The 15,540-nt window shown below is 35.7% G+C and overlaps 1 protein-coding gene across 3 annotated transcripts in view; it reads left to right on the top strand.

The window, feature by feature from the left end:
- The window catches only part of ROBO2 (roundabout guidance receptor 2), a 576,432-nt gene that overhangs the window by 425,245 nt on the left and 135,647 nt on the right, over nt 1–15,540 (top strand). For all 3 annotated transcript variants that reach the window (XM_040980633.1, XM_040980632.1, XM_040980631.1), the window contains exon 5: nt 4,252–4,390. In XM_040980633.1, coding sequence (XP_040836567.1) covers nt 4,252–4,390 — 139 coding nt within the window. The remainder of the gene's footprint in view (nt 1–4,251; nt 4,391–15,540) is intronic.

The following is a 15,540-nucleotide window of genomic DNA, read 5'->3' as shown; positions in this document are numbered from 1 at the left end:
AAAATTGCTCTATGCAAGAGACACAACTTTAGTGTTCCAATAACTAAATATTATCTTAATGTGTGCATTTGCCAGTTTGTCCTATAACCTCATTTTCCAAGACTGCTAGCATTGCCACAGGATTATATGTTTTTATTATTTTGTGTACATTGTTTTGTGTGTTTATGCATTATAAATGTCTGCAAGGAATGATTTGTTTTGTTTTTTCAGTTCTTAAACCTGAAACCTCTAAAGGTGTTGTATTCATTTTTCTTTCTGTTCTTATTATGTGATCACCTCCTCTATCTTATTAATTTAAAATTAACTTGTTTCGAGAAGCAGGAGCCTCATGAGCAATGGCTGAAACATGTATTTGTGATACTTGTCATTTTGAACCTTTTCACACACTCCTTATCTATGTTTTACCGCGTGTTTGTTCCTATTTCTTAAAGTTGAAAACCTTAACTTTCTACTTTTGGTTAATAAGTTAGTTTTGTTCTGAGGCTCCAATCCTTTCCATGTTCCTGGAACTAGTGTATTAGCTTTCAGCTAAAATTATTTCTTACAATATTCATTTGACTTAAGTTACTGCCTCCTATTTCTCTTCTGGTTCATCTTCCACAGTTCTGCCAACATAATCATTGTAAGTTTATTGAAAATCTTGTTCTCTTGCTTAAAGTCATTCAACAGTCCTCTGTTCTCCCTGGAGCCTAGATCACATTCCGAGATTTGAAGGGTCAAAGCCCTTCAGGATGTGTGGCTCACTCTCTGGCTTCTTTTTCCTTCACTTCTCGACAGCCACCTACTGCATAGCTTGTGAAAAGAAGTAGAATTCACCTTGCTGAATGAGCAGAGAGGGGACTGACTTCTCCAGCATGTTCATTATAATACAAGCCCTTCCATATCAGGGCAGGAGGAGTCTCCTCTTCACAAACTGTTTTTTAATCTCTGATACCAGCCATGGGTTAGCTTTCTCTGGCATTGGGTTAATGCAGCATTTGGATGAGTTGAATGAATAGCTTCCTGTGCTAGATAGCACTGAAGAAGTTAATCCTGCTGCAGATGCAGATTACGTGTTTTTACATTAGCATTTGCGGCTTTCATAAGTATATTCTAATGCAATTGCCTATTCACTGCCAGACTGATAGCTTAGTATTAATAATGCAGTCCTAAAATTGTTGTTTGGGGCACATGGTATCCAGAGTTTGGAAAGATAACACGCAATCATTCCAACCAATCTGTACATTTGTTCTATTGCCTAAGGGGCTGACTTCACTGTTGATTCATTCTAGCTTCCTAAATATTTTAGTAGCAACCATTTCTAATAGATTTGATGTATTGTTTGTAAATTCTGCAACACAGAACTTTCCCTGTTGAGATCCTATTTGGCTCATTTTATAACTTGGGATTTTGGGGACTTAAAATGAATATAAAATTTCTGTGTTTTGAAAAAGAATCTTGATTCCCACATTCAGATTCTCCATGGAGAGATCAGTAGTCCTTCTTCTGGATGCCAGAGAGTATTGGCTCTATTACAATAAAATATTTCTTTTGCAACTTGCACATTTGTTTTATAAATATTCATCTCGATTTAGTCAATAAAGTCTTATACTATCTTTCCACATTCTCAACATATGTTATTTGAAGTAATTCATTTCATTTGAAGGTTTTCAACGAAATATGTTCTGTTTTTTTTTTTTTGCCACTGTGTTCAAAACTGTAAATCTGAAGGTTTGAAACTAGAGTCCTAAATGGCTATTTACAGCCAGATGGCCACATAAATTGTGTCAACTCCCTATGAATCTCATCTTTACACTGACTTTGTTCTCTTTCTACTAGCAATGCTCAACTTGCCTATGATTTGAAGACATGTGCTAATAAAGATTAAATGAAAAAGTTTCCAGTGAGAGACCATCCTCAAAAGAGAGATAAAATGGCCAAGGAATAAAAGCATACATAAGAGATACATAAACTGTAATAAGAGATACATAAAGTGTAATAAGAGATACATAAAGATGTTTTTTGTTTATTCTATATTTATCTTGCATGGTAAAATTCTTATGTCATGGATCTCAGTAAACTCTAGTAATGCAAAGGAATACCAGAATACAAATTTACAGTAGCAGGTACAACTTAGCAAAACACAAAGGGCAGAAATACCAAAAGAATACTGAGAGAAAGCAAAAATGGTAAGGCAAAAGTTAGCAAATTATGATGTGAGGATTTGGTGCAGTGGTTAAGATGGTATTTTGTTTGGCTTTTCCATAGCTCATACTGGATTGCCTATTTTCTTCTCATCACTCTGCTGAGTATTCTAGCTTCCTATTAAAATGGCAGACGACAAAGCCAGTATTTGGGTCTTTTCCACCCATGTTAGAGACACAGATGCTGCTTCAAGATCCAGCTGTGACATTGTGGGCATCTGGGAAATGAACCAGCAGATGAAAGATCTCTCTATTTCTGTACTTTTCAAAAGATGAAAATTAAAGAAAAATGCATAAATAATGAAATAGTTCAAACAATTGGAGCACTAGAGAAGACTTTTTTTGTAAAGATTTTTTTTTTTTTTTTTTTATTGGAAAGGCGGATATACAGAGAGGAGAGACAGAGAGGAATATCTTCCATCCGATGATTCACTCCCCAAGTGAGCGCAACGGGCCGATACTATGCCGATCCGAAGCCAGGAGCCTCTTCCGGGTCTCCCACGCGGGTGCAGGGACCCAAAGCTTTGGGCCGTCCTCGACTGCTTTCCCGGGCCACAGGCAGGGAGCTGGGAGGGAAGCGGGGCTGCCGGGATAGAACCGGCGCCCATATGGGATCCTGGTCGTGCAAGGCGAGGACCTTAACCACTGCGCCATTGCGCTGGGCCTTTAAAAATGATGTATGCTAGGGACAGAATTGGAACTTACTGCTTATAACATCAATGAAAATGTTCACATTCTACGTTGTACCTGTGTTTAATGTTCAGTATCCATTCGTGCCTTGAGGCTGCAGTGAATGCAGACCTTGCGTGGCAGTAGCAGTGATGAGTGAAGGGCTGAGAACGTAACCTATGCGCGTGAACTGCGTTGTCGTCTCCACTTCCAGCTTTGGGTATGGCTCTGGCGTAGCCATTCCACGTGTTTGGAGCATGCAGTAACCTAAAGGGGTGCCCTCTTTTGTTTCTCTTATCTCTCTCTCTTTCTCTACTTGCTTTCAAATAATAAATAAATAAATAAAATTATGTTTGAGAGGGAAAGGTTTCATTATTGGTGATAATGTCAGTCCCTTCCTATTAAAGACATAAATAGCTTTTATGTGAAGTAAAAATATTCCTGAAGGCATTGTTTTGTTGTCAAATAGCAGTTTAAGTGGAAAAATATATATCCTTTTTATGTGAGAGTACATTTTTCTTTATCAGGCATTGTTCATGGAATATGATTTGTTCCCAATTTAATGTTCTCCATCAGTTTCCCTTTTTAGGTTTCCTAGTCCCAACAGTGATGATAGAACACAGGACAATGGACAAAACCATAAACTCATTTGGGTGCAAAATTTTTTGAAATCCATGCACATTTTTAAAAAATATTTATTTTTATTGGAAAGGCACATATACAGAGAAAAGGAGTTACCAAGAGAAAGATCTACCTTTTGGGCTGGTTCACTCCCTAAGTGACCTCCACAGCCAGAACTGAGCTGATCCAAAGCCAGGAGATTCTTCCAGGTTTCCCACGTGGGTGCAGGGTCTCAAGACTTCGGGCATCCTCTACTGCTTTTCCAGATCATAGCAGGGAGCTGTTTGGGAAGTGGAGCAGCCAGGACACAGACCAGTGGCCATATGGGATCCCGGTGCATGCTAACCAGCAATTTAGCCACAAGGTTATTACACAGAGCATCATGCAAAAAAAAAAAAATTATTTAAGTGCACATTTTCCAGGCGCTTTTTGAAGACCCCTTGTTACTGCTCCAGGTTTCTGTAGAATCCAGCATTCTGTTTCTCCCAGCCATGCATTCTACCTATTTTGTCTCAGGAATTCACTGAAAAAAATCAATTTTAATATTTTTCTATAAGTCTATATGTTTAGAAAACTCATACAAACCATTGTGGTAGGTGTATTCCAAAATATTTAGTTTTGTTCAACATTTCATAAAATATTTCTTTTTCTATGATTACATGGAGAAACTGTTAAATTTCAGACTTACGTGCTTATGTAACCAAAATAAAAATGTTTCCCTCGCTTTTGCCATAATTTACGTTTTCTCTCATTGTGTTGTTTTTCTTTCCCTCTGAAGAACGACCCACGTTTCTCAGGAGGCCAATTAACCAGGTGGTGCTGGAGGAAGAAGCTGTTGAGTTTCGATGTCAGGTCCAGGGAGATCCTCAACCAACTGTGCGCTGGAAAAAGGATGATGCAGACTTGCCCAGGGGAAGGTGAGAACAACATGTGCCTGGAAAGCTACTGGATCACCAGTGAATGTTTAGCAGTGATGATATCCGTGTGTTTCATACTGTAGAATATATATATATGCACACATATACATACATACATATATATGTGTGTATGCATATCTATCTTTTTCAAGGCTTCTCTCTATCATGCACAGGTTAATGTCTTATAGGATTTTGGTATAACTTTGCCATTAGTATCCTACATAAATTATATTTAATATTGAGATAATAATCATTTAGAAAGATGTTTCCTACTGTAGACAGCAATTGTCTTCACCTGCCAGAGGTACTTAGCCTTTTGCATTTAAAAATAATCTTTATTGTTAGCATAATTTTAGCTTTATGAGAAAGTTTACAAGGTTATTGCAGAAAGAACCTATGCACCTTGCACCCAGTTGTCCTTATCATTAACATTTTTAAAAATATAATTCTTCCTTTCAAATAAATAAGTAAATATTTTTTTTAAATGTTAATGAGAGATAGGGAGAGGGAAAAATGAGAGAGAGAGAGAGAAATGCTACTCCTCAAATGTCAATCACAGTGGTTGGAGGTGGGCCCGTCTAAAACCAGAAGCCACAAGCTTTATTAGTGTTGCATGTGGATGAAGGAACCCAAACACCTAGACCTTCTTCCACTGCTTTTCCAGGTACATTAGCAAGGAGCTGAACTGGAAACAGGGCAGCTGGGACTTGAATCCATGCTCATATGGGTTATTGGTTTTGGACACAACTTTTTTACCTCTTACACCACAATGCCAGGCCCTGCTACTATTTACACACAATTTTCAAACTTAGCATATTTTGGGTGCATAGTAGAGCAGAAACACTAGTTGTATTTCCTCAGTTTTTCATTAGTGTCCTGTTAACAACTACAGAATCTAATCCAGAATATTTACTTAGTTGAGTATTATAGGTTATTACATTAACTGTCATTTTTCCATCTCCTCTGATCTGTGACAGCTCTTTCATATCTTCTGTAGTTCATAACCTTGACAATCTTGAAGAGAAACATTCTAGATTGTTCTAGACAACTTCCCAAACTGTAATCTGCCTGATGTTTTCCCATGACTGCTACATACTTGTGCCGTACCAGAGAAAAGGCTAACAGAGCTCAAGTTTTATCATCACATACTTTCATGGAGCTTATGGCAATCATACAGCACAAGTGACCCTGTCTATTTTTAAACATTAAGCAGAATCAGTTTGAGAAAGAACCCTAAGGGTAAGAGTATACTACACTGTATTGAATCTATTTTTTTTTAGATTAAGGCAAAAATTTAAAAATAGTTAAGCCTAGTTTGATATTTCCAAGTTAACTATAGTTGTTAGGCCTTAAACCTTACACCTTTGCTGCTGCACTACTGCCAAGACTTCATGCATTCATCTTTCTCAAAGTCCAAATTAGTTAGACAACTTAAACAATACCATTCATGCTACCTTTTTGGAATGTGCGGTACGTAACTCCCAACATTAATTTTGAAATTATGAAAATGTAGCCATCACTGATTTTCTTCAAAATATTTTCAGAACTATGTCCTCTTAATTTCATTGCCATCATGAAACTATCACAGTTCTTTATGGAGCCAGCTAAATATTTTTTAAAGCATTAGGCAGATGGAAGTGCCCTGGAAGCTTTAAATTGTTCTGTTAGAAAGGTTTAAAAGACCAATGCAATATAGAAATTGAGGTCAGTATTTTTATCATGATAGAAGAGCTATGGACTTCATCGTGATTTCCCAATGTTTAAATGATGTTTCAAAGGAGCTTATGCACTCTTAGGTTTGTATGGATTAGTATAAGCAAAATGCGAGGAAAAAGACCTCTGCTTGGTAAGGAATAACGGTAATAACTTTTAGCCAACCACTGACTAAATCAGCACCATTGATTCTATTACATTATTTAGGTCTGAGACATGGGAGATGGCCATTGTTCTTGTAAGAAGTTGGTGTGGGAATGACATTTTTTTGGCTTAACACATAATTAAATTTGAATAAGGTTTGTGTAGTGTTTCATGCTTAACACATTCATAGTAAAGATTTGCAGGGCAGCTGCATAGCCTATAATTACTGTGTAAGTAATATGTGACTATTTTTCTTTTGAAGAAGAGCTTTTCAATTCAGGTTTAAATCTGTGAAATGCTGTGAAAGGTATTTAAACCTCCAGAACAGCAAATGTTGACTGTGCCAAACTTTCAGCAGGCAGGGGTACACTCAGGGAGCACTTTCTTCCCTTGTCAGGAATTATCATTATTATTTTTTTTTAGGGTTGCTTGTATGTAGGTTTCTTTCATTTATTTAGCTTTAAATTTTTGTGTCTTTTCAATGGTCCCAATGAAATCATTGCACACTCAATGACTTGACATTACAATGTTTTCTGACAGTTGGACTGTGTTGCCTAGCAAATCTGATGATGATCCTCAGGTCCTATCAGAGCAGTTATTTCTCCTCAGATTTTTTTCCTGTGACATAGTGACAAGCTTAGGAAGGACTCTCGAGGTAAATCATTAAGCATGCCACTCTCAGATTGTTAAGTGCTTGCAGAAATTTCAGAAGATATTATGATTTTATGTTGAAATATTAACAGAAAAAAGTAACTTTTTCTTTGCTGGTGAGTTGACACTCAGTGTTTCTATTTTTCCACCTCCTGGATGTTCAGGTACCTATATGATAAAATAACTGAAAATCGTCATCTCTTAGATTCCATAAAATAAACTGTGGAGGGGGAAATAGTTTTATAGTTTATAGTAAGTTATGTTTTTAAAAATGTTTTTAAATGCATAATTTCAGTTTTAAATGATACATTTTCAGATTTGCTTGTATTTAATATCTCAGATTTCATTCTTATGGCCAAAAAATAAAATAAGTCAGTGTATACAATCTAATTATAGTCTTGCTGGTTTTTTATTTTATAATAACATTGGGAATGTAACAAAATATTATCAGACAATAGAAGAGAAAATAAAACTCAGTAACCCCGGTTTCTTCTTCAGTTTCTATGTCTTTCTGTGTCAGGTTAATGTCAAACTTTTTTTACTAGTACACTTTATTTACCAATAGTTTCACCACAACTTTTTACAAAATATCTTATATGGGAAAAATTGAGAACCTTTTTTCACAAATGAGAAATTTCATCTTATGCTATGTACATCCTAACAGCAATTGTATGTCTTTATTATATCACATGTTTATGCAAAATACTATAAAGTATCATATATTAATATGAATAGAGTATAATTGTTTTGCAACCAAAATATAAAATAAAATTAAAATACACCAGTACTACAATATGTTGTTTAATCAAACGTCAGTGAGAGCAACTAAAACACACAAAATGCCTCTCAGAATCTGGGGAACAAGTAGTATGATTAATCTAATTGTGATTTTTTTATCTGGGTGTGTCAGCACAGCTTGGATTTCAGTTAATTATCAGCAGTCCTTAAAATAGTATAAAGAGGAGGCTTCATAGCCATCAATCCTGTGATTTTCAGCATACCAACATCAGTGAGTCCCCCAATCCTTTTTATTCCATTTTATTTACAGTTTAAGATAGCTGTAAAGGAGCACTAACTTCCTCAATAAGGATCTGCAGTGTGAAAAGGAATATTCATAATAGCTTGTCACAGAAAAAAGGAAAGAAAATGTGCCATTAACATTCTTATATATACTGGCAAATTCTAGATGCAGTTGATGGCCTGCTCATACAGGATGTAATTCATGAATATTTCATAAAAGTATAAAACAGGCTGGAGAATAAAAGTCTCAAGATATAGAATGTAAAATTCTCTCAATTTTCTTGAACCTACTGACAAATTCCTTTTTCTAAAGTGCAAGTGTTTCTTTTTCTTTTCTTTTTTTTTTTTTAAGAAAAGGGACTTTGTGAGAGTTCTTAGTTCTGTGAAATGTGAGAGTCAGAGGAATACATGATTCTTTAAGAAAAAGAATTGAATAGAAGCTTCTTTGTAATTTCTCTTTTTGTGGCACTTACATGGACGAGCTCTTTCTGCTTAGCACTAGAATATGTTCTTTTCTGAACTGTTTGGGAGCTCCATTGTTTGGAGCGTGTGCCTCTGGGATGCAGAGATCCTGAACAGGTGCTCAACCACCCTGCTGAGGGAATGGCTTTCTTCATGTATTCTGTGTGCTTCAAGGACATGCGCCAATTTGGGCTCCTGATAAATAACTGCACTGATTGTGTTAGCTGATAAAAACGGGACAGATAAAGTGGTTTTAGAAAAATGAAGAGAACACTAAGGGAAAGGAAATGCACATGAGCATTGCATGTGGCATCTAAAAAGATGGTCTTGTACCTTAAAATTGTATAAAGGAAAACATAAATGAAAAATCTGCAACTTTCATTGATTTTTTTGCTTGTTTGTTTTGGTGCAGCACAGATGTCTTAGTGATTTCTGTCTGATTATAAATTAGAAGCAGTGTGGACAATTGCTTGAAATCTTTTCATACAGATGACAATAGCATAAAGAATATGTAGGCCACTTTCCAAAATGTTGGACTTCAGGTCTTGTTCTGCTATTGTTTGATCATGTATCAGCTTAGTTACACTCCCATCTTCTGGAAATTATGTCTCTCAGATTTTTCAATGAGTAACTAGAAGTATGACCTCAAAGAAGGTATTTTAACTCTGGTTCCATCCTCAAGATATGGAATGGCAATTTGGAGGCACTAATGATTCCCTGTACTTTGTTTCACTTTAAACAGTGTGACTAATTAGGCCATGCTTTCTAACTCTAATGATTTTTAAAATGAAAAAGCTATTTTCAAGCGCTATAAATATTGTAGAATGTAAGCACCTGCCAGGTTCCCCAATTTTATAAATCTGGCTGGTAACAATTACTAGTTATAGAGATAACTAGTAATAGAGAAAAAAAAGATACCATGAGAAATAAGGAGTATATAAATTTTTTATAATTAATATTTACATATTCTTCTCTTCTATAAGTGAATATGGGATATAATTTATTTTAAAATATCAATTCTGTCTTCCCATTATACATACATTTATCTGTAAATTATGCCAACCAGTTTGCAAAGTCTGAAAATTGTCACCCTTGTATCAACCTGTAGGAAATTGTTTATACAATAGAATATTGTGCCCTAGCCATACTGGAGTTGGATTTCTGATTAAAGTGTAATACTGCAACACTATGCCATTTGTAGACAATGAGAAAATCACTGAAAATTTTATCTTGAAAAAATAAGACTTCTTGGGAAACTTATTATGGTCATTGCATTCTAGCACATGCATTTTGTCTTTTTGTAACTTCCATTATTTCTCCCATTTAAGGGATATGCGACCTCAAGTTGTTGAAGTTACTGTATTAATAAATGTTAGGGCCAGGGATTTAGTTAAAATCTGTTTCGAATGAAATCTGTATTTTGAAATAATGGGTTCCTGGATGATATAATTATTACCTTTTGGTGGGCTTGAATCATAATCTATATAATGTAGATAAAAATATGTTTAATTGCCTAGGAAACAATACTCTGAATAGCCATATAGAAATACTACATATCATTGCAAATTAAAGGCAATTTTTAGATCAATTTCATAACCATTCATGCAATGTCTTCATATATAGAAAATTTCAACTTGGAAACCAGAAGTTGCATTCTTAAATCTGAAGATACAGATTTTATTTACCAACAGAATTAATTGGCAACCTTCAGAGAGATGCCAAGATGGTACTTTTTTCTGTGTTTTCATCAAATAGGTGCTAATAGTTGCTGTCAACACAAAAACTAATTACCACCCAGTGTGAGGAGTGCGTGCTGCCTGGTCTTATGACCACATTTGCCCATCTGTTGAGACTTTTAGCTTGGGAACAATGCTGGAACTGCCATCCAATTTGGGCTCTGGCCAATGGTCAGCTGACAAGCTGAAACACACTGAAATATGAAATGCCTTGAAGTTGGATATGCTCTGCTGTCCATTAGTTGGTGGATCTTGTCTTGTGATAGTCAAAATCAAAACCAGGTGCAAGTTTATAGACCTAAAGGGTGTGAGTGCCACCTGTCATTGGCTTGTGTTTTTACTGAACGCATGAGCTGTAGTAGGTGTGATTCTTCCATCAGTATGACAAGTTCAAGCATTTAGTTATGTTGCAATGGGGACCTGGGCAACATCCTACCTTAGTTCAAACCATAGAAGTAGTCTGGGACTTACTAGCAAATTGACCCATATTATATCATATCACAAAGATTCAGTCCATTTCTGAAGTGAAAACAAAATATGAACAAGAGAAAGCTTGTTTAATTACCTATGTTAATATAAGCCATTGTACTCTCAAGACAAGTTAAAATTAGTATCTTTCAATGAATTTTTTTTCTCACCTGGAGATTTCTCTTAAAATATCTCTCTGATCTGTTTTGATGCTGTTATCCTTGTGACATGAGCATGAGAAATACACTAGGATAGATCAATGTTCTTCTCAAAACTCTTCCGTGGTCCTTTATATTGTTTTAGACAGTTTACAAGGTATGTCTGCACCAGAGCAAATGTCTGTGGGTAGCTTTTATGGTGTCTTTAAGCTCCAGAGTGCCAAGATTCAATGGCAGTAACTCAAAATATTTGAGAACTGTGATTATACTTTTTTATTCTGGTTATAAAAAAAGAAAATGTAAATAGATCGAAAGAAACAAAATCTCTCTCTCTTCCTCTCAGTCTCTCTGTCTCTTCCTCCCTCCCATAGTCTCCTTTTTCCTTTCTCTCTCACCCTCTGCCTCTTTCAAGTATACAAATGAGATTTGCTATACTCTTTGAATACAATGATTTATTTTGCGCAGTAGAATCATTTTTAAAGAAGGATCTTGATTTTTTTCATTTTTTCAGCGACACATTAGTCATTCAGTAACATGATATTTGATTTCATGGCATTGTAAATTTCTATTTTTCTTCCTGTTTTTGATTTTGTATTGTGACTTTTCATTTGAGGGGATGTATAATAGCTGTGTAATGGAGACTATCCTATCCAAATGTGAGGATACAGGACAGTATGTATCTCTACTTCCAGATCAAAGATGAACTCCCGATGTCATTGTTAACTTTATCTTGATAATAGGTTTTTGGACTCTCTGCCATTGTCCATGCCCACAATGATGGATATATGACTGCTTATGAAAAACATTTTTATAATATTATTGTAAGGGTACTCAGTGGTGGGAAAGGGACTTGGGGAGGGGATAAGGGAAATCCCCGGGCCTATGGACCTATATCATAAAATGATAATAGTAATGATAAAAACAAGTAAAACTTTTAAAAAATGCTTTAGTTGTTATATAGGATTAGTTCATTGAATTTGTTTTTTTAGGGTTTATTTAATTGAAAAGCAGATTTACATACAAAGAGGGAAAAACAGCAATGGAAGGAACTATCCATAATTTACTTCACAAATGGCTGCAATGACTGGGACTGGTTCCCGTCAAAGCTAGTAGCCTAGAACTCCATTCTGACTTCCAACATGGTGATACAGATCCAACCACTTGGGATATCTTCAGTTTCCTTTCCAGGAACCCTGACTGGAGGCTGGAACTGGTGCTCCTATAAAGGATGCCAGCACTGCAATCAACATCTTAACCTACTGTGTCACAACACTGAGCCCTCAGAGATAGATTTTTTTTAAGCATGTATTTGTTTTTATTGAACGTCAGATATACAGAGAGGAGGACAGACAGAGAGAAAGATTTTCGCTCTACTGATTTACTCATAGAGCTCAGCTGATCCAAAGCCACAAGCTAGGTGCTTCTTCCTGGTCTTCCACATGAGTGCAGTGTCCCAAAGTCTTGGGCTGTCTTCGACTGCTTTCCCAGGCCACAAGCAGGGAGCAGGATGGCAAGTGGGGCAGCCAGGATTTGGACTGGCACCCATATATGATCCTGGCACGAGCAATGCTAGTACTTATCCAGCAGGCTACAGCACCATTCCTGAGATAGATTAATAAAAGCATATATAAAAGATGAGGGGTTGATATTTGAGCATGGTAAACAATTGCCAATAAATGAAATTACCAAATTCTCTTCCACAGAGATGATTAATCTGTATTGGTAAATGAAATATTGCTATGACAAGATTTCAGTTTAGAAATTTGCTGATTCATCTATATTCATGATATAATTATTACAAAGTTATTACAATGCTTTTCAATTCCTTTTATCAGTGGTGTAGGTATTTGGAGTCATTAAAGAAAATTTGATTGGAAATTTTGAATCAGTATAATTCAGGCAAAAATATAGTACCTGTTTCTTAAAAATATGCCTGATAAAAATTATAAACTTTCAAACTATATCTACATTTTTACAGTTTGTCCAAATATTTATAGCACAAATAATACAAATAAAATTGTAAACCACTCCTATAGTATATATTGGAGATATATATTTTACTCTCCTGTAGCTATGATTTATAATAAGATGCCAATATTCTCAATGTTATGCTAGTATAGAGTAAAGCAATGTTATAATTTAAAATTACTTTAAAATAAAAGCATTTGTTGAATTATTTATCATGTTGATATCCAAAATTATACAATAGATGGATACACAAATTCAAGAACAGAATATGATTTTATATATAGAATTTCAGAGATTCAGAAGATAAAGATAGATTGTTCCCATGTGAAACTGGGGACATCCATAAGAGGAGTCGCAAGGACTGTTTCAGGGGATGAAGCAGGATAAAAACGCCTTAGAATGTGTAGACCAACAATGAGTGGTTCCGTTTGCTAGAAGTGCAGCTGAGTGGTACTTAAGCCCAAGAAGGTTGGGTAAGGCTGTATGATGAAAGCCTCTAATTCCAAGTGAAGTGTTTATACAGCACACACCATGAACTGGGCCTTGCTGAAGCAGATAATAAAAATGCGTCTTTGTCCTGGCACTTAAAAATTGATTCATGTAAGTATATGGAGGGTAATCTGCCAAGGAACAAGTTTAGAGGTAGACCAATCTGGTAAGAAGTTATTTGGGAGGCAGTTAGGGAATTTTATTAGAGTATTTCCTGTCTTACTAACACATGGATTATAATATAGGCTGTAATACAAAGAAAACATGTTTTGTTTTTCTCATTTGGAAATTGATCATATAGCAAACTTCAAGAGAAAAGGTTTATAATTGATACAGAAACATAGAATTGGTGCATAGGTGAAAGGTGCTATGATTTGTAAATATCCAAGTCAAAACATTTGTTGCTTAGTACCGTTTAAAATCATACAATAATACTTAGTTCACTGAACCCCAGGTGGACTTGACTGTGACATCCAAACGTTACTTTTTTTTTCTAATTAAGAAAGAAACACATCACCAAATAAACAAGGAAATCCATATGTGGTGAGATGTTTCTATCTTCAGAGCTATTCTGCATCTTAAGATATATTCATGCGGGAATAACAGCGAATGTTTACATGTACCTCCCAGAGAAGTGGTGCATTCTGTTTTAATTGTTACCTCAGGACTCAGCAAAGGAAGAATCTGGGGGTCAAATTTAAATGGCAGGAACAGATTGGAATCTACACACTCTGGTTCTAAAACCCAATGTTTTCACTCTTAAACCCAGAAATTCATTTCTAGTGGAATTTATTGTTTTAAAAAGAATTGAGAGTGTTTTGAAAGCCCTATGATTTTGTGATAGTTAGTAACACAACTTATCATTAAAATCACCAGGATTTTGAAGCATGTAACGCTTCTTTCAGGCGAGAAGGAAACTGGAGCTTAGAGACATTAGGTCATTAGACCTCTGGGTCACAAAGGTGAACCCCAATGCCGCACCTCTCTATCTTTGACATGAAAAGCATGTGTTCATTTGCTATGTTAGAAACGGAACATCTTTCATTCCATACTGTGCCGCACAATTAGTGAGATTTTTATTTTTGTATTTCTGTATAACTCCCCAAGGAAAAATATGATGTAAAACCCCTCCTCTTGTTTTTACATGTACTTATTTCTCTATATTCCCAGCTTCCTTTGTTGTGTTTATCTTTCATTTCATGTATCAAATCATTTTTTTTTTCTGACCGTTGTGATCATCACTTGCATGTTTATTATGTACTTTCAACTTTGGGCAATCAGCAGTTCTCATTTAGCAGTTTTTGGAGACATTCTGGATTAGCGGTTACTGCTATCTAGTGAGTATAGACCAAGATATGGTTAAATATCCTACTATGCAGGCAGTGATACCCTCAGGAAAGCATGATTTGGCTGAAAACGGTGAGAGTGGTGAAGTTGAAAAACTTGTCCTTTGTGGAAAATATGAATCAGGGCACTGTTTAATTAAATGTCACATTATTTATATTTTTAAATTGTTTTGGAAGATTTTTATTTTGGAAGGTAGAAAGGGAGCGTGAGAAACAGAAGAAAGAAAGAGAGAGAGAGAGAATATGATGTAAATGAAGAGATCTTCTATCTGCAGGTTCACTCCATAAATGGTCACAGCATCTGGAGTGGGCCACGCAGAAGCGAGGAGCCAAGAACCTCATCCGTTCTCTCCTGTGAGTGGCAGGGACTGAATGACTTAGACCGTCATTTATTGCTGCTTGTCAGGTGCGATTTCAGGGATCTTGATCCAAAGCAGACTAGCCAGCTCTGACTCAAACTGGCACTCTCATTTTGGATTGCAGGCATCCACAGTGGTAACTTAACAGTCAATGCCTCAAAACTGACTCTGGTTTTGTTTGAATGTAAAAAGGGGGAAATGTCATACAGAATTTAATGGAACTGACTTTAAACATAACGGTCTTTTTTTCTCATAGTGTTAGATACGAAGGTAGCACTAAGTGAGTTGGGATTTGGACAAATAATTCCATGATTAGTGTTGCCATCAACATGTCATCATTAGAAAAAGGCACTTTGTTTCCCTAATGACTTGCGATGAGTGAATGTCTTTGCATATTTTCAGGATATATAATTCAAACAGTTTTTATTTTCTGCCAATTAAATAGCTGTTGACTTGATAAAATTAGTTAAGAAATAATCTTAATTAGAGAAGTGTCCAGACGTTCAATTTCAAAGTGATCTACCAACCCATAAGTTATGTGACACATTTAATGAGAAAGGTGCCCTTACAAAGATCTGTTAAATTTCTAAATCAGTCCCTAAGGATATTTCATAAGGAAGTTTTTGTTGACAGAAG

Source organism: Ochotona curzoniae, unplaced genomic scaffold (genome assembly GCF_017591425.1).
Source record: "Ochotona curzoniae isolate NIBS_2020 unplaced genomic scaffold, NIBS_Ocur_1.0 contig_3498, whole genome shotgun sequence".
Classification (NCBI taxonomy): Eukaryota; Metazoa; Chordata; class Mammalia; order Lagomorpha; family Ochotonidae; genus Ochotona; species Ochotona curzoniae.
The sequence above is the reverse complement of the archived record's forward strand: the minus strand, read 5'-3'. Positions and strand labels throughout refer to the sequence as shown.